The sequence below is a fragment of the Crinia signifera genome, chromosome 1 (genome assembly GCF_055691185.1).
Source record: "Crinia signifera chromosome 1, ASM5569118v1, whole genome shotgun sequence".
Lineage (NCBI taxonomy): Eukaryota > Metazoa > Chordata > Amphibia > Anura > Myobatrachidae > Crinia > Crinia signifera.
Window position 1 is genome coordinate 113,432,997 of NC_139217.1, and position 16,550 is coordinate 113,449,546.

Genomic DNA, 16,550 nt, shown 5'->3' on the forward strand with positions numbered 1-16,550 from the left:
TAACATGATTTCTCAGACTGTATAACTAGTTTTCAACCATTTATTGTCCAATTTCAGAGCACATGAGGTGTTTCACCCTTCCAGTCTCATACAGATTCATAGATCCTACGTCAGCATTAATGGCAGGACAACTACTTTGCATAAACTCTCCTTGTGGATATATATATATATATATATATATATATATATACACACACACACACACACACACACACATATACATATATATATACACATACACACACACACACACACACGATAGGCCACATCAGTCTCCACCCACCACAGTCCTGTCCCTCCTATACTGCATTCACACACTTAACTTGTGAGCTATCAGGAACAGTTGATTTGAATGCACATTGTCAATAACTTCAACCTATACTGAAATGACAATGCTCAGAATTCCACGCACAGGACTCAAACTCGCAGGTTACATTATACAGCCCTTTGTATGTTTGGTCAGACTGTGTGCTTTGCTGTATACTATACAGTGAGGATTACTGAGAGGGTGCTTTATAGAAATCAATGTATTAGCGCTTTCAGGAAGGCCATCAACACGTCCTTAAATAGCAAATTTCCAAGTCACAGGATAAACACACAAACTTACATGACAGCCAATATGCCAGTATTACTTAAACAGTACAAGAAGAAAACAATAACTAACACTCTCTCTCTCAACAAAGAACAAAAAAGCTTCTAATCCCTTTTCTGCTATGAGCAAATTAAGCAAATTGTTCAATAAACATTTTAAAAGATCCATAAAAAAAGTGGGGAAACTCACCTTGCCAGTAACTGCTGACCACACTTTTAACGTATTGTCATCAGAACCACTAACAATTCTGTTACCACAAAACTGGAGGCATGTTATCACATGATCATCGTGACCTTTTAGCACCTGACAAAAAAAAAAAAGATGGTTAAAACCTCTCCGATCGAATTCTTGCAACAATACTTTCCAAAATAGAGTGAAAATAGAAACCGTTAATAACTGATCACCAATACACACAGAAATGACCCCAACTTCATGCAATGACAGGTATTACATTTTCCTTTTGTACATGAAGCATGTCCAAAACAAGGAGTGTATACAGAACTTGAGATGGGATCATACAGATTTCAGATGGTCCCATGTCATATACAGGTGCAGTTTGAGGTAAAATTCTGTCAACCGAGAGCGAAACCAAAACCATGAAGCTCCTGACTAACAGTTCTAATACAGATTTTGGTTTCAGATGCAGTTTGGAACTTGGCAGTGAGCGCAGCAACTGTGGACAGTCTTTTTTGTGTGTTCAGTATTATTTGTATATGAACTCAGTGGTTCTGTTCTATGGCTGGTGCTTCTAGACATTTCCACATCACTGTAACAGCACACACATGTGGCCTGGGCAGCTTTAGCAGGGAAGAAACAGGATAACCTTGTTAGAAAGGTGACATCCTATGATAGTGCCACATATTAAGTCACCGAGTTGCTTAGTGATATTCATCCTATTGCTATAGAGATTACATTAGCATATGTTTGATATTATGCACCCGTTAGCAATGGGCGTGGCTAACCTGAGCAGCTGTGTACAGAGAAGCATCCACATGGCAAGTTACCAAAGGCAGTATATGTTCTGTATAAAGTATATTATATATTGGTATATTGTACCATGATGAAGATAATTAAAAAAGCTTCATTAGTACAACCGTGGAGTACTTTATGTAGAGCAAGTACTCTTTAGCTAAGAAAGTACACAATTTTATCAGCCTGCTGCTTGAAATATCCCCTACAGTATATAAGAACACAGCTGCTGCTCCACAATTGCCAATTCTTCATTTTACAGAACCTTAAAGGAGCACATTAAGAAAATGTAGAGGTTAAAACTTGATAACTTCAAAGACTGAATTAAGTAACTCTAATTAGGGATGGATTAAGAGAGGAGGCGGTCTGTACAGTCCCCATGTGGGCATTCCCCTCTCTGGCTGGTGAATGTGCAGAACCCACTCTAGCAATGTGATAGAGTCTACTGTGCAAATGTCATTTTCCCAGTGAATTCTCTGTCCACGGCGGACAGGTATGTATAGTTTATCTTCCCTGGACCCAGGGGCTATGTGCGCTGCAATCGCAAGACCCGCTAAAGATGGGTCCATGACTCTACAGCACAGTAAACTATACATGGTTCTATTTGGATTTTAGGAGATTGTGGAGTAAAATGAATAATTTATTACTATCCTATACACAGACCTCTCCTCTTATCTTAAGTCTACTAACATGCGCTCAACCTGAGATGGAGACTGAGATCCTTGGGTCACTCCATTTATATGAAGCCCCAAGAATTCAATTAATATATAAAATGACTGATACATAATACTGGGTGTTATTAAAAAATGGGACATTGAACAAGATCCTGAACAATGGCTTATCATTTACTACCCTCATTTCCTTCTTCCAACCTGCTGTCTCATAATATATTTAATAGGGATAAGTATGTGATGTATTCATAAGATTTTATGTGTACATACACTAATACAAAGCTTAAAAAATAAAGTGAAAAATGGGTCTAAAAAATGAAAGTACAATGTTCTGTTACGGCCCAGTATCTGTACCCCACTATACATTCTGAGAACACCGCAAACTGAGAAACACAATACAAGGTGTCACATTACCTTTGGAGATTTTAGTTCACCTCGCCGCCAGTTAGTATCAATTCTGTGCTGTCTAATATATGCACTCTTCCATGGACTATGCGTGAAACCTGGCTTTAGCACTTTCCTTCTCTTTATATGTAATGGTTCATCAATACCTAGAACCGCATACACAGGAGCATTACACAAACAAGCCAAAGCTGCATTTATGAACAAGGTCAGTATTGTTCGAATAAAGACTCAGAAGTCAATGAAAACAAAGAAAAACTTACCATCTTCTTTGCATTTTTCTCGCCATAAAAGGTTATCTTCAGCCAGGATACGCCAGTACCGACAAGTCTGTGCTGCTTGGAGGAGATCCTTGGGTTCAAGAAACGAGAGAACATACAACGCCAACTGGAAAACAAAGGAATACTTGTTGGTATTTGTGCTTTAAATCCTTAACCAGGGCCTTCCAATTAACGCATAGAAAATATATGGCACCTATCAACCTAACCCAACAAGTCTCACAGTGATTTTATCAAATCTATTAACATATTTACTTGGAAAACCAACTATCAACTATAGAGATGGTCTTTTTAGACGACAGAAAAAAGAAACCTAATGGTGAAATGTCAAATGTATTTGATGGGTACAAGCATAAATACATATATTAATCCCAGTACGTGTTACCCACTTTGTATTGTGTATCCTTATTGTTTTCCAAAATGATGATATAGTCTGTCATTTGTCTTCGAACCATTAGTATTCTGCTTATATCTATATTCTAATTACATTTCAAATGATATGAAAATCAGTACGTTGGCTGCCCTTCGCCTTAAAAGCTGTGTTACACCTTGGGGTGTGCTGCTATACAAGTCTGGAAGACTTTCATGTGAGTCATTGCACTGGGAAATATTTTGGAATGTGTTTTTAGTTTGGCAGATGCAAGTCTGACGGCCTTTTAAATAATTCTGTAGATTCTGTGACTGATGCACCTGCAACGAGGCGATCAGTAATCATTCTATTTCAGCATCTGTTTGCTCTCGTTTATGTTGCTTTAGAATCTCACATTAAAATGTTGATTTGGAGTAGTCTTTCATAGAAACACTCTGGTAATTAGCACTGAAATTAATTTAAAATACATTTGCAGAATCCTTCTTAATTGCAATGGATTACTTTGAAATGTAAAGTATATAAGTCTATGTTAAAACTGTCCATTATTTCACCTCCAAACTAAATCTGATCAAAACCAGTACAGTGCGATCTGCCCCATTTAATGTCTACACTGGCTCTGTCCCTCACTGTATTAAATGGATTGTTAAAGTCTCCTAGCTGCACACACACCAGTAGCTGTACTGCAGTGTGGTTTGGTGCCAGATTGGAAAGAACAGCTGTCCCTGGTAAATGAGACATCAAATCAGGGAGGAAATTACTTATTTTTAAGTGTAGTTCTCTAAAGACATGATCTTCCAAAGGATTAAATTAAACCTCCCCTTCCACTATCATGTTAAATTAACAGAGAATGTCCCCTCATCAGGTCGTATGCATGTGGAAAAGGAACCATGGCAGACCCAAGAATCATGCTTGAAAAACAAAACTGTTGTAATGATTTATGGAACTAAAAATATGCATTGAATAAAAGCTGTCTCCATATTACATACATTCTTTTTAAAAAAAAGATTGTGGGAGGTTCAGCAGAACTCTGGGTAGTACTTTGCATCTATATTATTTATGTATGTGTGGGGAAAGAGAAGAATGTCTTTTTTGTTGGCGCACAAAGAAAATATATGTTCTTTGGCTGCACCCCCTCTCTGCTCTACTATTACAACTGTCTCGTTTGGGGACAAACAGGTGCTATAGCACTTGCCTGTGCGGATACATCCCACTTCCCCCCTTTCCCCCCGAAATTAACATATTGTGTGGGAAAATAACATGGTGCATAAGCAGAACAGCAGTAAAATGAGCTTACAAATCAGTAAAGAAGGAAATGAACCCTTTAAATGCCAAGCAAGTTTGTCAAAATAGGTGTGAAAATTGCCAAATATTTTTATTCATTATAATGACCTGTATTTTTTTACCTTATATGGGAAATATAATCTTTCTTTACACATTTTATTTGAATTTATATAACAAATGTGAACGATCCTGGCATTTTTAGTGGATATTTTGAAAATCCCTCGCAGAGATGTTGGCACTCAAACTGTTAACTTGCTACGGAGGTGCAGCTCTCGGTGTATGCGAGGTCACAACAGGTAAGTACTAAAATTAACTACTGGTCATTATCCAGCTCAGTCATACCCAGGAATGCCATACGTTGAGTGGCTGATACTAGGAGACCTGCCTCACATAGCCACTATTTCAATAAAGCACATGCCACATGTGCACACGCAGAGAGGTGTATATGGTATAATAAAACAGAAGGGTTTATTCGCTTTCTCACTGAAAGACAAAATTATGAGTGCAGGATTCTGAAACTGACAAATTACTAGTCAAATTTAAAGTGGCAATGTTTACTAAAGCAAAACCATGTTACATTAGCAGTGGGGGTAGTCTGGATCTGATCAGACCAAGGCTGACAGCTAGGCAGACGTGTATGACAGAAATGCACAATGTGGATTGGTTGATTCATACAAAGTGCAGGACAAGTGATGTCACTGGAAATAAGTAGTCTCAGTTTCACAGCCTCGGTATTCTACTACAGACTATTCTAAACATGCAGCTATCTGTAAGGGAATGCTTTATTTTTAACAGAGCTACAGTAGCAGAGCAGGTTAACACCAAACAAAGAATTCTTTTCCCTTTAGGGTCCATTGATATTTTATGTGGTTTAATGATCCTATCATAATTTCATGGTCAATCCCATAACACAATATAAGAAAAGATGGTAAAAACATCTCATTGCTGATCACATTTTAATCATGCTTTTCTATAAACAGCTATGCATTAGGAAGCAGAGATCAAAACCCTGATCACTCCATTAAGAATTCTCTTTGAGTAAGGCAACGGCAAATAAAAGGATAACAGGAGTGTTGGATTTTATATGGTTCATTCTAATTACACTAAAGCAATAACAGAATGTGGAACTGTGCATGAAGAAAAAAATCATGTAATACAGCTGTAGCGCCTGCAAATGCTAATTACTGCGATACATGAAGGCTAATACAGATCGTGCAAGGAGAAGACAGCAACTACTGCTGTCTGAGAAGCCTGCAATGCAGTGTGGATCAATGTGTTGTGTGTGTGTGTGTGTGTGGGGAGAGGCTGTGGCATGAATCACAGCTCCACATTGCAGCAATACTGGATAATATGCAGTTGGATAAATAATAAACAGAATGCAGACTCCTGAACAACAGAGTTATATTATTGCATCAAGAGACATAAATACTCAAGTAAAACAAGTGTCAGGAGGACAGAACACGAAACTTGCTGTGAAATCACTCACTCACAGTGTACATTATTCCATGAACAACGTACTTTGCTGATCTTCATAATTAGTGTTGCAGGGGTAAAAGTTCGAAGATAATGACAGCCTAGAGGCCCTCTCTGACCAATGACAAAGCTCACCTCTTTAGGCAGTAAAGATATAAAGTCCCGTTGAAACTGGGGCTCAATAACTTGCATCATATGCTTTACTTGGGTGGGCTCGCAACTGTCAATGAGTTCATCTAGAGCTAGCAGCTTTTCTGGTCCACTCCAGCTCTGCAGGAAAAGAAAAAAAATCCATTAGAAACTTTAACTGGTCACTTTGCAATCAATGTAAGGTTATGCTGGTAGTGTACACATTGCTTAACACATTTCTACAAAACCTCCTATATCCAATACTGCAGGATACGCAAAACACAGGCTCTGACATCTTGCTAAAAAACAGGTAGAAAAGGTTACTTACATGTAACTTAAGCTAGGGGGAAAAGGGACAGAAGTATCAAGCTTCAAAAAGTAATAAAGTGACGAGTGACAACAACCAGCCAATCAGCTTCTACCTGTCATTTTTCAAACCCAGCCTGTAACATGGCAGTTAGTAGCCACTGTACTCTCCATTTTATGAATCTTTAAAGCTTGATCCACCTGGCCCAGACTACTAGTGCTGAGCCATAGATCTCATACTGTCCAGGCAGCCTAGGCATTACAGCTATTACATTATCTAAGTCTAAGACAACTAAATGGAGCTTTGAGTCAATGCAAGGCAAATCCAACAAAAATAATAGTGGTGAAGTGAGGACTGGAACACTGTATGGTAACAAAAGCTGCTGATAATGTTATATAACATGGTTTATATTGAATTTATCCTGGATCACATTTTAGGCATTAACATATAACCCCTGTTCCCATTGCCAAAATAACCCAGGTTGTTGCCGGGTCTAGGAGCTGTGTGAAAGCGCCAAACCTTATAACCTGAGTCAAGCAACCCGGCATTTTAACCAGGTATATAAGAAAGGCTAAACCAGGGTGACCAGAGTTTAATGTGAATGAGCCGGGTCTGACCCGTGTTTGCATTTGAATGGGGTCATAGAAAACTGCATAGGATTATGATGATAAACAATCAAATTACTTTGCAGATTCGTAGCCATTTACAAAAGTAACAGGACATACTTACGTAAATAGGAGTGACGCTTAGTATTACATTAAAGCACAGGTTCTCAAACTCTGTAACCCCACACAGTGCATGTTTACAGGTCTCTTCACAGAATCACAAGTGAAATAATTAGTTCCACCTGTGGATCTTTCAAACCGTGCCAGTGATTAATGAATGAACGTGCCAGGTGACTTTGAAAACAGGACCTGTGTGGGGTCCTGAGGACAGAGTTTGAGAACCCCTGCATTAGAGTACCAATTACATTCCAGCTCAGCACCTAACCACTATTTGTGCCTTATCTACAAAGCACCTCCCTACTAAGGCTGATGCTGCTTTCAGACCGCATAACTGGCTTTGACCCTGTATTTGGAAACGTTTCCAAAAACGGGTCTGCCAGATAAAACCCCTTTCACACCGCAGCACTTAAACGGTATATTACCGTTTAAGTGCCGATTTTTTGACACTGGCAGACCCGTTTTTGGAAACTTTCCAAATACAGGGTCAAAGCCAGTGCAGCCTTCAGCCCTCCCCTCCGTGCAGCTCCCCCCCCCCCTCGCGTGTCGACCGAGAGCATGTCGACGCCCCCCCGCGCATGTCGACGCCCCCCGCGCGTGTCGACGCCCCCCCACCCCACCCCGCGTGTCGGCGCCCCCCCCCCGTGTCGACTTACCCCGTGCCAGTACCTCCGTTGTGGACTGCAGCTCAGTATGCTCGGAAAGCACTTATGAAAAAAGTGTCTTCAAGAAAATGGCTGCCCCATAGGAAACCCTGTTTAAAAAAACTGTCTTCCGTATGGGGGGCAGCCATTTTCTGAAAGACACTTTTTTCATAAGTGCTTTCCGAGCATACTGAGCTGCAGTGCCGGGAACCACAACGGAGATACCGGCACGGGGTAAGTCGACACGGGGGGCGCCGACACGCGCGGGGGGGCCGTCGACACGCGGGGGGGCCGTCGACACGCGCGGGGGGCGTCGACACGCGCGCGGGGGGTGTCGACACGCGCGGGGGGGGGCTCCAGTGCTGTGAATACTTAATGAGCGCTCATTAAGTATTCACTGTGCTGAATTTAGGACCCAGCTCATTGGCTGGGTCCTAAATACCGTTTCTGAGCCGATTTTTGCGCTAAAATACCGGTTCAGAAACGGGTAGGACCCTGCATTTTAACCGGTTAGAAAAAACGGCATTTTCTAACCGGTTAAGTGGGACTGGACCTTTCAGACCGCACACATTACCGTTTTAAAACGGTAAAAAAACGGCAATTTACCGTTTTAAAAGTGCGGTCTGAAAGGGGCATGAGACTACACATTGCAGGATGCAGTAGACTTGTGTATATATCCTCCTGAGTTAGGTTTAAAATATGCCGGCTGCAAGGTGAAATCTCTGAAAAACAGGACTTTGAGGCGCACCCATTAGTTTGGTCGGTTTTAGCCACCATGTGTGACTAAGCCAGACCTTAATGAGAACGATAACCACAAAAACAAGCATCAATTGCATATCACCCATCGCTTTAGACAGGCGATATGGTGCAATATGACAATATGAATACGGCCCTATATGTCATAGCTTTATAAACGCTGATTAATTGTAAAATGGCTTTGGAGCATCTGACTTCCAGACCTCAGAAAAGCACAATTGATTTAACACACCAAAACCACACTGCAGAAAGCCTGACACACCGGACACCACTGTACAGACATAGCATAGAGCAAGATTCTAAAGCACATACATCCAAATACTTGGGTTTATTGGAAATGTGCAGTTGGGTGGAGGGGTATTACACTCAATATTATATGTAGCAATAATTCTACATATCAATAGTTTTTAGAAATCAACCAAACAGAATTACAAACAATATTAAAATGAAATATACTACAGTAGACCAAACAAAAATATAATTTATCTAAGCAAGTGCGAGCATGCTAATCTGTGCCTTCATCATGATATGCTATTTTCATTTCCCACTGTGGCATTTATAAATACACCTATTAATAAATATTGGAGGTCTATATTCAGTCCCAGAGGCTGTGTTATATTGTCACGAGGTCCCAGAAGCATTTCTTCATAATGCCAAGACAATAAAGTCATAAACAGGAGCTTTTTGGAAGCCTTTTATTGGTTTTGTAATAAGATCAGCTTATGTAATGAAAACCATTAACAACTTTATTAACAGGAAAGTGAGAGGCTGGTGAACACTCTCCAGGATGCTCAAATTGCCTCCACCTGCCAACTAAACGTCGCTCCGTAATTACACCAAAACTGCGTGACCTGTATACGCTTTATTCCATCGGAACACCAGGGGCTATGGAGAAACTACATTAGTCTCCTGCATTCCAAATTCTCAATGCAAACTAAATAAATATGCTTGTGCAATTGCAACAAAGGTGAGACCATAAAAAGCACACACAATGAGGGAATGTAATGATTTTAAAATCTTCATGCTAAATTGAGAAGAGAGCTTACACACCTCTAGGCATGTCTGCAATGTTACATCCATTTAGCTAACATCCTTTGATAGACAAACCATAAACACAAAAAACACAAGCTGTCTGGTTTAAAGGGATAAATAAATCTAAATTCATTTGGAACATCTCAAACCAATATATAGGACACAAATGCACAGCATAGTTAACCCCAAATGAACAGGTGTCATATATATTTGCATACAAATCACTAACAAATAAAAGTGTCTGGACTACGTAACCATCAAAAGTGGACAAACAAATGTAACCAATACTGTATGCTACCTTCCTGGGATATTGCTACAGTTAAGCCCACCTCTAGCGTAGACACATGGAGATCATGATAGACTACTAATTCATGAAGCAAACACAATATAATTTGCCTACAGAAAGCACTAAGGGGATATTTATCAAAGTCCAGACAGAGATAATATCATGAGAGATAAAGGACTAGCCAATTAACTGATATGTAACATTTCACAATCTGTGTTTGAAAAACGACTGGAACTCATTGGCTGGTACTTATGTTCAACAATTTTATCACTTTCCAAGTTTTGATAAATACCCCCTAATACACATAGTAGTACAATCACATAAGTAATAAGTCATTGAAATAATAAACTCAAACAATAATAAATGTAAAAGGAGGTAAAAATCTAAAGCAACAAGCATAATAAACCCTCCCATAGAAAAGGGTGGAAAGTAGAACACTCCTTAAATACAAATAAAGGGAGTGATAACCATAATATAAACATCCACCTGGCCACCATTTAATAATATTTAAAGCAATACAGAGGTTGATTGTATTTAAGTTACTTAATCATTCCTATAGTTTTCGGTCTTGGGAAAATGTTCCATCAGTCACTAAACTTAAAAAAACAAAAAAACTAGTCTTTGCATGAATTTATTTTCCTCTCATAGTTTTCCCATCTTCTCTCCTCCTGACTGCTGCCTCATACAAGCTCACTGACATGCATTATTTCTATATATTTTTATATAAATGAAAGAACAGGCAGAATGGTGACCTTGTGGAACAAGAGTAAAGATAATAAACAGGAAGCCATTTTTTTTTTTTGGGGGGGGGGGGTGGTTTACTAGAATGAACAAGCATGTGTTTATATAATGCAGTACAGCCAATGGACACCAACTCTTCAGCGCTAAAGGCCCGATTCAGACCTGCTCGCTAGGTATCTTATATTCGATGCCTAGCATCCAGGTAGAAGCCACACCACTGAACCCCCCCCAGCCTAGCGAAACCTCACACTCCACTCTCTTCGATGTCTATACACTTACCATCAGATGGCCGCTGTCCGCCGAGTTGGGGCGGGTGCTGACATGTGATGTCATCTGTTCAAAAGGTTGTGGGGGATCGTCACAGGCTCAAGTATGGATGGTAAATATTTAAGTAACAAGAATTCTAAATACCAACGTAAGACCAATATTTGGACAGTAATTGTCTTAGGTACTAGGTTGGTGGTGCTCCCAAAAAAGGTTCAGCAAAAAAGCTGTATATAATGTGGATGTCCGAAAGAGGGGACAAAGGAAGAACAAGACAGGGTTTTTGGGGCACGCTTTATTGAAAATTAGAAGGGTAAGGTAAATGACAATAGGATTAATATATAGCTTTTAATAAATTTCACTTAAAATAAGTATGCACGTCAAAACGGCGGCGTCAAAAATATGAGAATTGTAGACAGTAGACGGTATGTCAAGACTACAAGACAGAATCAATAAATGTTAGGTAACAATAAAATGTTTTTAAATTATTTACTATAATAGTAAGTAAAAGATCTCTGCTGGTTGGCGAGGATTTTTAACACCTGGGGGACCACCCCCAATTTAGTGGGACGTCAGAAAGTAGAATAACATAGGGTAGGTAACATATAATATGGTACCATGCACGTATATAGCACTGATTGATGTAGGTTAATAGTGGATAGTCGGAGAGGAAAGAAAGGAAGGAAGAAGAATAAAGCAGTGGTCTTTACTGGGGTACCTGATGTTGTGTGGTCACCTGATGCTGATACGACACCAAATATTCCCCATCAGTCCCCCAATGGGTACTAATCTGGCCAATGACTGTTTAGCTGCTGAGATCGGACGGGATCAGGCGGCTCAGTGATGTATGGTCGTATACTCTATCTGGCGGAGCAACACAGGGATTGCATGTTGGACCGACAGACACTTCTGCTTTCCAAGGGCAGCACAAAACCACAGCCTGTTACGTGAAGTATTGCAGGACGGGTCTAGTCTTAACCATGGATGAGAGAGTGATGAGTAGTGGAGATGACAGGCATTGAGAATATTGCAATTTAACAGGTCCTTCTGCTATCCTCCATCATATGATAATATCAGATGGAGGTTGAGAGTGATGACCTGGTAGTGCTCAGCTCAAGAAATAGAGGATCAAGAGGTTGGTAGGCGATGGAGGGATGAATGTGCCCCCCTTTATCCGGACGGTCTAACTGGTGACATGAAGGAGTTACATGAACACCAGAGTAGATTTGGGGGTTGTGTTGTACATTTCTGTGATTCTTCAGTCACTAAGGGACAATAAGATGTAACTGAGTCCCAAAGCAAAAGCACTGATGGTAACAGATATATGATGATAGGTATCACAGATGCTAGTATAAGAAAACTAGAGTTCACGGTAAAGATCCCGTCCGATCTCAGCAGCTAAACAGTCATTGGCCAGATTAGTACCCATTGGGGGACTGATGGGGAATATTTGGTGTCGTATCAGCATCAGGTGACCACACAACATCAGGTACCCCAGTAAAGACCACGGCTTTATTCTTCTTCCTTCCTTTCTTTCCTCTCCGACTATCCACTATTAACCTACATCAATCAGTGCTATATACGTGCATGGTACCATATTATATGTTACCTACCCTATGTTATTCTACTTTCTGACGTCCCACTAAATTGGGGGTGGTCCCCCAGGTGTTAAAAATCCTCGCCAACCAGCAGAGATCTTTTACTTACTATTATAGTAAATAATTTAATAACATTTTATTGTTACCTAACATTTATTGATTCTGTCTTGTAGTCTTGACATACCGTCTACTGTCTACAATTTTCATATTTTTGACGCCGCCGTTTTGACGTGCATACTTATTTTAAGTGAAATTTATTAAAAGCTATATATTAATCCTATTGTCATTTACCTTACCCTTCTAATTTTCAATAAAGCGTGCCCCAAAAACCCTGTCTTGTTCTTCCTTTGTCCCCTCTTTCGGACATCCACATTATATGTGATGTCATCTGCCCACTCAGAGGATGCCTACGTTCGCAGGGGTACAACCCAGCTATTCTATGGGCTCGCAACTTTTTGTGGGCACGCCCATAAAACGCTGGGCGGCCCTGTGTCCGCCCCCTGCCTGCCCCCTGTCCGCCTATTATGTGAGTGAACATATGAGTTGAGTGTGAATCTCGCTGAAGGTAATCGCTCCAGGGGTTTGCGCAAGAAAAAAAACACCATCAGCCGAGGAATCAACGGGCACGGAAAGATTAACAACAAAGATTGTTCCACGTCTGTATGAGAGTTCTGAAAGAGTTTCAATGTGTTATCCAAACACTCCTTCACAGGGAAGAGAACAAACACTTGTCTAGGGTGAGCTGGTTAAGGTGCAGCTTTGTAACTTCTAGAATATAAAAGGTATGTGATAAAAACCAGAAAAAAGAGAAAATTGTGGTGGAGCGCTTTTTTATGCTATAGATTAGCAATAAAAAAGGGTTATGATCAATTGGGTATCACAAAAATAATTTATATAATAAATTATATAAAATGCACTCAATTGATATATAAAGGACAATGCACAATAGGCTTATATTCAATCTCACGTGTTCCTACTGCACGCTCCTCTGGTTATTTAAAGGATTTCTCCATTGATGCCAATGGTTCAACTGGTGTACTGGGTATCCAGAAACCTGACTGGAAACCACTTGTCGTGTGTCCACTTGTGAGAGACAGATAAAAAACTAAAAACACTGACACACTGGAAAACCACTAATAGGTCTCTGAGCAGACAGGTTCTTTCAAAGCTTATGCAGATAAGAACAGCTACAACACTACAGAATTAAAGAAAGAAATGTAGATGGTGTTTAAGGCTTTATTCAGGAGAGAGTGGTTTGTGGTGATTTTACAAACCAGTGTTTTATCACTACTACTGGCAACTACACTGTACAATCTATGTACCAGGAAGGTGAGTGTGGATTATTTCCTTGTTATTATGCGACATATTTCAGCCGGTACCCAGATGGAGGATAGTAAGTGAAACAGTTGACAGTCAGTCGGTTGGCACCAGATGGTTTTGAGTGTCAAAATAAGGGGTAGATTAATACCCCTTTTACACCGCCGACAAATCCGGGTCAGCGGCGGGACAGACCCGGATCTTCGGCGGTGTAAATCCCTAACGCCGTGTCCCTTTACACTGGACTTCTACCCAGGTCCTGACCTGGGTAGAACACGGCTAGGACCTGGGTAGAGGGCGGTGTAAATGGGAACGCCGGGTCGGATGACCCGGCTCCCATTTACATGAATGGGGAACGTCCAACCTGCGGACCGCAGAGTCCGCAGGTTGGACGGATTGTCAGTCTGACACTGACAGCCGGCGCTGCTGTTTGCTATACTCTGCAGACAGCAGCGGCGGGGGGAGGGAGTTAAACGGATGCCTGTGTGCGGCATCCATTCACCTCCTGTCCAATGGCGGGGGGTGCGCGCGGGGACTGGGGGCAGCCTAGCAGCTTACCTTAGTGCTGGGCTGCCCCCAGCAGTGGTACGGGTACGGCGGCGCCGATCGGCGCTTGAAGATGACATTGCGCTGTCATCTTCAAGCGGCGGGAGGGGGGTGCGGGCGTTTAAGCCTGTCCGGTGTAAATGTCCCTAAACGCCGGGTCGCACCCGGCTTCAACCAGGGTCCAAAAAGCTGGGTGCGACCCGGCGTTTTGGTCTAAAAGGGGTATTATTAAGCTCAGTGAAGTGATAAAGTGTCTGGTTTTTTATCACCGGCCAATCAGCTCCTACCTGTCATTTTTCAAACCAAGCCTGCAACTTCACAGTTAGGAGCGGATTGGCCGGTGATAAAAACCAGACAATTTATCACTTCACTGAGCTTAATACATCTGCCCCTCTGTTACTTAAGTCAACAGGTTTAAATGGTCAACACAAGATTTTTTGGGTTTAGTTTTAAGTTAGGCATTTTGGGAGAGGGTTAGGCTGTAGTTTGGAGTAGTTAGACTAGGCATGTCAAAACTATGATCCTCCAGCCGTTGTGAAATTACAAGTCCCAACATGCTTTGCCACAGATTTGCTATTAGGGAGTGTTCAAACTATGGCAAGGCATGCTGGGATGTGTAGTTTCACAACAGCTGGAGAGCCATAGTTTGGACATGCCTGGGTTAGACACTAGAGGGAGAGTTAGGCTGCAGGAGGGAGTGGCTAGGTGCTAGTGGGATGATTAGATTGTAGGAGGGAGTGCTTAGGAACTTGGGGGAGGTTTAGGCTAAGGAGGGGGTGGTTAGGAACTAGTGGGATGGTTACACTACAGGAGGCAGTGGTTCGGCATTATGGGAATAGTAAGGTTGCATGAGGGGGTGGTTAGGCACTAGTGGGATGGTTACGCTACAGAGGCAGTGGTTCGGCATTATGGGAATAGTTAGGTTGCAGGAGGGGGTGGTTAGGCAATAGTGGGAGAGTGAGGCTGCAGGAGGGAGTGGTTCGGCACTAGTGCAGGCATGGCCAAACAATGGCCCTCAAACTGTTGTGAAACTGTATGTCCCATCATGCCTTGCCACAGTTTTGCTATTAGGGGATGCTAAATCTATTGCAAAGCATGCTGGGATGTGTAGTTTCACAACAGCTGGAGGGCCTTAATTTGGCAATGCCTGCACTATTGGGATGGTTAGTCTGTAGGAGGGGGTGGTTAGGCACTTGGGAGAGGGTTAGACTGTAGGAGTGAATGGTTAGGCTGTTAAATGTTAAATTTGTCATGTGCATATGTAGTCACCCCCTTTGCTATGAAGCCCCATAAAAGTTCTACCGCAACCTATTTCCAAGTTCTAGTCACATAATTAGTGAAATGAAGTCCACTTGTCTGCAATCTAAGTGTCACATGATCCGTCAGTATAAACACACCTTTTCTGAAATGCCCCAGACCACTGGTGTCAAACTTATAGCCCTCCAGCGGTTATGGAACTACATGTCCCAGCATGCCCGCCACAGTTTAAGAAATCCATTATATAAAATCTGTGGCAGGGCATGCTGGGGTGTATAGTTCCACAATAGCTGGAGGGCCATGAGTTTGACACCACTGCCCCAGAGGCACCACCAAGCAAGAGGAATCACACCAAACAAGTCAAGGAGAAAGCTGTTGAGAAGTCAGGGTTGCAGCAAGTAGTATGGGACTGTGGGTTCCCTCTCCTCCACCAACGCATTTCGCCCGTAAAAGAGGCTTTTTACCCCTTGAAAAAGCCTCTTTTACAGGCGAAATGCATTGGTTGAGGAGAGGGAACCCACAGTCCCATACTACTTGCTGCAAAAACTTGGAGAATAATTTTGAGACCGAACCAGCCTTTATTTCAAACTGCAATATTGTCCTCTCCAAAGCTTTGGAGGAGTGGTCCATAGTCCAACTGAGCAGACTTCCTATGCACTGGCGGGGGAGTGCTACCCGATAAATAGAATGCCATACATACCTGCAAAAGGACTGACCAACACCCAGCTAAGCGTGGGCAAACTGGACCCCTCACACAACTGGATCAATAGAAGGACATTACACAAGGCACCCCAGGAACGGATCTCTTCTTTTCTCCACAAAGAAATACAGTACCGCATGAACTGACCCTATACATTTATTCCCTCTCAGAAGCTACACATGCCAAAGCACCATGTTGCCACCTATTGTCATTTG

At 41.6% G+C, this 16,550-nt stretch overlaps 1 protein-coding gene across 5 annotated transcripts in view; it reads right to left on the bottom strand.

Annotated features, from left to right (window-relative positions):
• FBXW7 (F-box and WD repeat domain containing 7) overlaps positions 1–16,550 on the bottom strand; it is a 229,733-nt gene that overhangs the window by 14,058 nt on the left and 199,125 nt on the right. For all 5 annotated transcript variants that reach the window (XM_083171656.1, XM_083171664.1, XM_083171672.1 and 2 more), the window contains 4 exons: positions 6,172–6,306; positions 2,898–3,021; positions 2,647–2,783; positions 782–895 (listed from right to left, as the gene is read on the bottom strand). In XM_083171656.1, coding sequence (XP_083027782.1) covers positions 782–895; positions 2,647–2,783; positions 2,898–3,021; positions 6,172–6,306 — 510 coding nt within the window. The remainder of the gene's footprint in view (positions 1–781; positions 896–2,646; positions 2,784–2,897; positions 3,022–6,171; positions 6,307–16,550) is intronic.